General features: G+C 51.3%; 1 protein-coding gene across 1 annotated transcript in view; it reads right to left on the bottom strand.

The window, feature by feature from the left end:
* Nucleotides 1–4,558: 4,558 nt before the first annotated feature.
* The window catches only part of tfpt (TCF3 (E2A) fusion partner), a 42,961-nt gene continuing 40,567 nt past the window's right edge, over nt 4,559–6,952 (bottom strand). Inside the window, exon 5 of the mRNA XM_070871661.1 lies at nt 4,559–5,032. Coding sequence (XP_070727762.1) covers nt 4,898–5,032 — 135 coding nt within the window. The 3' untranslated portion in view covers nt 4,559–4,897. The remainder of the gene's footprint in view (nt 5,033–6,952) is intronic.

Raw genomic sequence — 6,952 nt, 5'->3', positions numbered from 1 at the left:
TCCTGGTAAATCTCCTCTGTACCCTCTCTAGTGCAACATCCTGGTAAATCTCCTCTGTACCCTCTCCAGTGCAACATCCTGGTAAATCTCCTCTGTACCCTCTCCGGTGCAACATCCTGGTAAATCTCCTCTGTACCCTCTCCAGTGCAACATCCTGGTAAATCTCCTCTGTACCCTCTCCAGTGCAACATCCTGGTAAATCTCCTCTGTACCCTCTCCGGTGCAACATCCTGGTAAATCTCCTCTGTACCCTCTCCAGTGCAACATCCTGGTAAATCTCCTCTGTACCCTCTCCAGTGCAACATCCTGGTAAATCTCCTCTATACCCTCTCTAGTGCAACATCCTGGTAAATCTCCTCTGTACCCTCTCTAGTGCAACATCCTGGTAAATCTCCTCTGTACCCTCTCCAGTGCAACATTCTGGTAAATCTCCTCTGTACCCTCTCCAGTGCAACATCCTGGTAAATTTCCTCTGTACCCTCACTAGTGCAACATCCTGGTATCTCCTCTGTACTCTCTCCAGTACAACATCCTGGTAAATCTCCTCTGTACCCTCCAGTGCAACATCCTTGTAAATCTCCTCTGTACCCTCTCTAGTGCAACATCCTGGAAAATCTCCTCTGTGCCCTCTCCAGTGCAACATCCTGGTAAATCTCCTCTGTACCCTCTCCAGTGCAACATCCTGGTAAATCTCCTCTGTACCCTCTCCAGTGCAACATCCTGGTAAATCTCCTCTGTACCCTCTCGAGTGCAACATCCTGGTAAATCTCCTCTGCACCCTCTCCAGTGCAACATCCTGGTAAATCTCCTCTGCACCCTCTCCAGTGCAACATCCTGGTAAATCTCCTCTGTACCCTCTCCAGTGCAACATCCTGGTAAATCTCCTCTGTACCCTCTCCAGTGCAACATCCTGGTAAATCTCCTCTGTACCCTCTCCAGTGCAACATCCTGGTAAATCTCCTCTGTACCCTCTCCAGTGCAACATCCTGGTAAATCTCCTCTGTACCCTCTCCAGTGCAACATCCTGGTAAATCTCCTCTGTACCCTCTCCAGTGCAACATCCTGGTAAATCTCCTCTGTACCCTCTCCAGTGCAACATCCTGGTAAATCTCCTCTGCACCCTCTCTAGTGTAACATCCTGGTAAATCTTCTCTGTACCCTCTCCAGTGCAACATCCTGGTAAATCTCCTCTGTACTCTCTCCAGTGCAACATCCTGGTAAATCTCCTCTGTACCCTCTCCAGTGCAACATCCTGGTAAATCTCCTCTGTACCCTCTCCAGTGCAACATCCTGGTAAATCTCCTCTGTACCCTCTCCAGTGCAACATCCTGGTACATCTCCTCTGTACCCTCTCCAGTGCAACATCCTGGTAAATCTCCTCTGTACCCTCTCCAGTGCAACATCCTGGTAACTCTCCTCTGTACCGTCTCCAGTGCAACATTCTGGTAAATCTCCTCTGTACCCTCTCCAGTGCAACATCCTGGTAAATCTCCTCTGTACCCTTTCCAGTGCAACATCCTGGTAAATCTCCTCTGTACCCTCTCTAGTGCAACATCCTGGTAAATCTCCTCTGTACCCTCTCTAGTGCAACATCATGGTAAATCTCCTCTGTACCCTCTCCAGTGCAACATCCTGGTAAATCTCCTCTGTACCCTCTCCAGTGCAACATCCTGGTAAATCTCCTCTGTACCCTCTCCAGTGCAACATCCTGGTAACTCTCCTCTGTCCCGTCTCCAGTGCAACATTCTGGTAAATCTCCTCTGTACCCTCTCCAGTGCAACATCCTGGTAAATCTCCTCTGTACCCTCTCCAGTGCAACATCCTGGTAAATCTCCTCTGTACCCTCTCCAGTGCAACATCCTGGTAAATCTCCTCTGTACCCTCTCCAGTGCAACATCCTGGTAAATCTCCTCTGTACCCTCTCCAGTGCAACATCCTGGTAAATCTCCTCTGTACCCCCTCCAGTGCAACATCCTGGTAAATCTCCTCTGTACCCTCTCCAGTGCAACATCCTGGTAAATCTCCTCTGTACCCTCTCCAGTGCAACATCCTGGTAAATCTCCTCTGCACCCTCTCCAGTGCAACATCCTGGTAAATCCCCCTCTGTACCCTCTCCAGTGCAACATCCTGGTAAATCTCCTCTGTACCCTCTCCAGTGCAACATCCTGGTAAATCTCCTCTGTACCCTCTCCAGTGCAACATCCTGGTAAATCTCCTCTGTACCCTCTCAAGTGCAATCACATCTTTCCTGTAATGTGGTGACCAGAACTGTGCACGCAGTACTGCAACTGTGGCCTAACCAGTGTTGTATCCACTTCGAGCATAACCTCCCTGCTCTTGTATTCGACGCATCGGCTAATAAAGGCAAGTATTCCCTGTGCCTTCTTAACCACTTTATCCACCTGGCCTGCTCCCTTCAGGGATCTGTGAGGGTGATAAAGCCAGGAATAAACAAACCAAGCATTGGGGTTTATTCTGGAGGAATAGAATTGAAAAGTGAAGAAGTTATGTTGTACTTGTAGTGAGTCTCGCTGCGAAAGAAAGACTTGTATTTATATAGCGCCTTTCACAACCACCGGACGTCTCAAAGCGCTTCACACGGCCAATGAAATCATTCTCGAGTGTGGTCACTGTTGTAAATGTAGGAAACGCGACAGCTAATTTGTGCACAGCAAGCTCCCACAAACAGCATGTGATAAGAACATCAGAAATAGGAGCAGGAGTGGGCCATTCGGCCCCTCGAACCTGCTCCGCCATTTAATACCATCGTGGCCTGATCCGATCATGGACCCAGCTCCACTTCCCTGCCCGCCCCCTTATCGGTTAAGAAACTGTCTATCTCTGTCTTAAATATATTCAATGTCCCGGCTTCCACAGCTCTCTGAGGCAGCGAGTTCCACAGGTTTACAACCCTCTGAGAGAAGAAATTCCTCCTCATCTCAGTTTTAAATGGGCGGCCCCTTATTCTAAGACCATGCCCCCTAGTTCTAGTCTCCCCCATCAGTGGAAACATCCTCTCTGCATCCACCTTGTCGAGCCCCCCTCATAATCTGATACCTTTCGATAAGAACACCTCTCATTCTTCTGAATTCCAATGAGTAGAGGCCCAACCTCCTCAACCTTTCCTCATAAGTCAACCCCCTCATCTCCGGAATCAACCGAGTGAACCTTCTCTGAACTGCCTCCAAAGCAAAGTGTGTCCTTTCGTAAATACGAGAGCAAAACTGTGCACGCAGTACTCCAGGTGTGGCCTCACCAATACCCTGTGTAACTGGAGCAAGACTTCCCTGCTTTTATACTCCATCCCCTTTGCAATAAAGGCCAAGATACCATTGGTCTTCCTGATCACTTGCTGTACCTGCATACTAACCTTTTGTGATAATGACCAGACAAGACCACAGTGGGAGCACCGTGCACAGTTCTGGTCTCCATATCCCTGGGTTAGACCACACTTGGACCACTGTGCACAGTTCTGGTCTCCTTATACCTGGGTTAGACCACACTGGGAGCACCGTGCACAGTCCTGGTCTTCATATACCTGGGTTAGACCACACTTGGAGCACCGTGCACAGTCCTGGTCTCCATATACCTGGGTTAGACCACACTTGGAGCACCGTGCACAGTTCTGGTCTCCATATACCTGGGTTAGACCATACTTGGAGCACCGTGCACAGTCCTGGTCTCCATATACCTGGGTTAGACCACACTGGGAGCACCGTGCACAGTTCTGGTCTCCATATACCTGGGTTAGACCACACTGGGAGCACCGTGCACAGTTCTGGTCTCCATATACCTGGGTTAGACCACACTGGGAGCACCGTGCACAGTCCTGGTCTCCATATACCTGGGTTAGACCACACTGGGAGCACTGTGCACAGTCCTGGTCTCCATATACCTGGGTTAGACCACACTGGGAGCACCGTGCACAGTCCTGGTCTCCATATACCTGGGTTAGACCACACTGGGAGCACCGTGCACAGTCCTGGTCTCCATATACCTGGGTTAGACCACACTGGGAGCACCGTGCACAGTTCTGGTCTCCATATACCTGGGTTAGACCACACTGGGAGCACCGTGCACAGTTCTGGTCTCCATCTACCTGGGTTAGACCACACTGGGAGCACCGTGCACAGTTCTGGTCTCCATATACCTGGGTTAGACCACACTGGGAGCACCGTGCACAGTTCTGGTCTCCATATACCTGGGTTAGACCACACTGGGAGCACCGTGCACAGTTCTGGTCTCCATATACCTGGGTTAGACCACACTGGGAGCACCGTGCACAGTTCTGGTCTCCATCTACCTGGGTTAGACCACACTTGGAGTACCGTGCACAGTTCTGGTCTCCATATACCTGGGTTAGACCACACTGGGAGCACCGTGCACAGTCCTGGTCTCCATATACCTGGGTTAGACCACACTGGGAGCACCGTGCACAGTCCTGGTCTGTGTGAGTTGTGGTAACGGACAGCAGGGCGAGATGTAGGTCACGGAAGACAGCAGCCCAGCCAGGAGAGCATTGGACTGATCGAAAGAGAGAGAGAAGAATCACGATGGGTTGGAGGCAGTGTTTCAAATCTTTTATTTCATGGGTGCTGCCAGGCTGGAATAGGTTGTGGTGTTTCTTCATGAAGAGCATTCCTCAAGATGGTGGGATCGGATGTGGGCTGGTCATGGGCGAGGGAGGTGTGGGGGGAGCTGAGAAAGACGCTCGGTCCTTCCGTCAGCTGAAGGAGCCGGTGCTGATCCCCTCGAGCGGAGGGTGAAGAGTCAGAGAGAGTGCACCGGGGCTGATTGAGAGACACTGTCCAATATTACATCTTCTACCAGCAAGCTCTCCACTCTCCTCTCTCTCCCCACATCTCCTCTTCTGGGACCCGGAGATTCAGCAAGGAGCTCAGTCAAACTCCGGGTACACGGTCGGGCTGGGATAAGCGCCGTAGCCCACCTTCTCCTCGGGACTGTTGGTGTTCCACACTTGCGAGAGAGGCTCAGTGACAGCTCGGGGAGACATCTCTCCAACACTGCATTCCTGGGAGAGGCGGGGCGAATCACACAGGGGAAGAACGCAGGGCGTTTAACAAGCAACTGTGCTCAATACCCAATGGACCCAAACCCCTTCCCATTCACTCCCAGCGTACACAATCCCAATGGACCCAATCCCCTTCCCATTCACTCCCACCGTACACAATCCCAATGGACCCAATCCCCTTCCCATTCACTCCCACCGTACACAATCCCAATGGACCCAAACCCCTTCCCATTCACTCCCACTGTACACAATCCCAATGGACACAAACACCTTCCCATTCACTCCCACCGTACACAATCCCAATGGACCCAATCCCCTTCCCATTCACTCCCACTGTACACAATCCCAATGGACCCAAACCCCTTCCCATTCACTCCCACCGTACACAATCCCAATGGACTCAAACCCCTTCCCATTCACTCCCACTGTACACAATCCCAATGGACCCAAACCCCTCCCCATTCACTCCCAGCGTACACAATCCCAATAGACCCAATCCCCTTCCCATTCACTCCCACCGTACACAATCCCAATAGACCCAAACCCCTTCCCATAATGGACCCAATCCCCTTCCCATTCAATCCCAGCGTACACAATCCCAATGGACCCAAACCCCTTCCCATTCACTCCCAGCGTACACAATCCCAATGGACCCAATCCCCTTCCCATTCACTCCCCCTCGTACACAATCCCAATGGACTCAAACCCCTTCCCATTCACTCCCACTGTACACAATCCTAATGGACCCAAACCCCTTCCCATTCACTCCCACTGTACACAATCCCAATGGACCCAAATCCCTTCCCATTCACTCCCAGCGTACACAATCCCAATGGACCCAATCCCCTTCCCATTCACTCCCACTGTACACAATCCCAATGGACCCAAACCCCTTCCCATTCACTCCCACTATACACAATTCCAATGGACCCAATCCCCTTCCCATTCACTCCCACTGTACACAATCCCAATGGACCCAAACCCCTTCCCATTCACTCCCACCGTACACAATCCCAATGGACCCAAACCCCTTCCCATTCACTCCCACTGTACACAATCCCAATGGACTCAAACCCCTTCCCATTAACTCCCACTGTACACAATCCCTATGGACCCAAACCCCTTCCCATTCATTCCCACTATACACAATCCCAATGGACCCAATCCCCTTTCCATTCACTCCCACCGTACACAATCCCAATGGACCCAAACCCCTTCCCATTCACTCCCACTGTGCACAATCCCAATGGACCCAAATCCCTTCCCATTCACTCCCACCGTACACAATCCCAATGGACACAAACCCCTTCCCATTCACTCCCACTGTACACAATCCCAATGGACACAAACCACTTCCCATTAACTCCCACTGTACACAATCCCTATGGACCCAAACCCCTTCCCATTCACTCCCACTATACACAATCCCAATGGACCCAATCCCCTTCCCATTCACTCCCACCGCACACAATCCCAATGGACACAAACCCCTTCCCATTCACTCCCACTGTACACAATCCCAATGGACACAAACCCCTTCCCATTCACTCCCACAGGACACAATCCCAATGGACCCAAACCCCTTCCCATTCACTCCCACTGTACACAATCCCAATGGACCCAAAACCCTTCCCATTAACTCCCACTGTACACAATCCCTATGGACCCAAACCCCTTCCCATTCACTCCCACTATACACAATCCCAATGGACCCAATCCCCTTCCCATTCAATCCCACCGTACACAATCCCAATGGACCCAAACCCCTTCCCATTCACTCCCACTGTGCACAATCCCAATGGACCCAAATCCCTTCCCATTCACTCCCACCGTACACAATCCCAATGGACACAAACCCCTTCCCATTCACTCCCACTGTACACAATCCCAATGGACACAAACCCCTTCCCATTCACTACC

Source organism: Pristiophorus japonicus, unplaced genomic scaffold (assembly GCF_044704955.1).
Source record: "Pristiophorus japonicus isolate sPriJap1 unplaced genomic scaffold, sPriJap1.hap1 HAP1_SCAFFOLD_272, whole genome shotgun sequence".
Lineage (NCBI taxonomy): Eukaryota > Metazoa > Chordata > Chondrichthyes > Pristiophoridae > Pristiophorus > Pristiophorus japonicus.
This window is presented reverse-complemented; position numbering and strand designations above follow the sequence as displayed.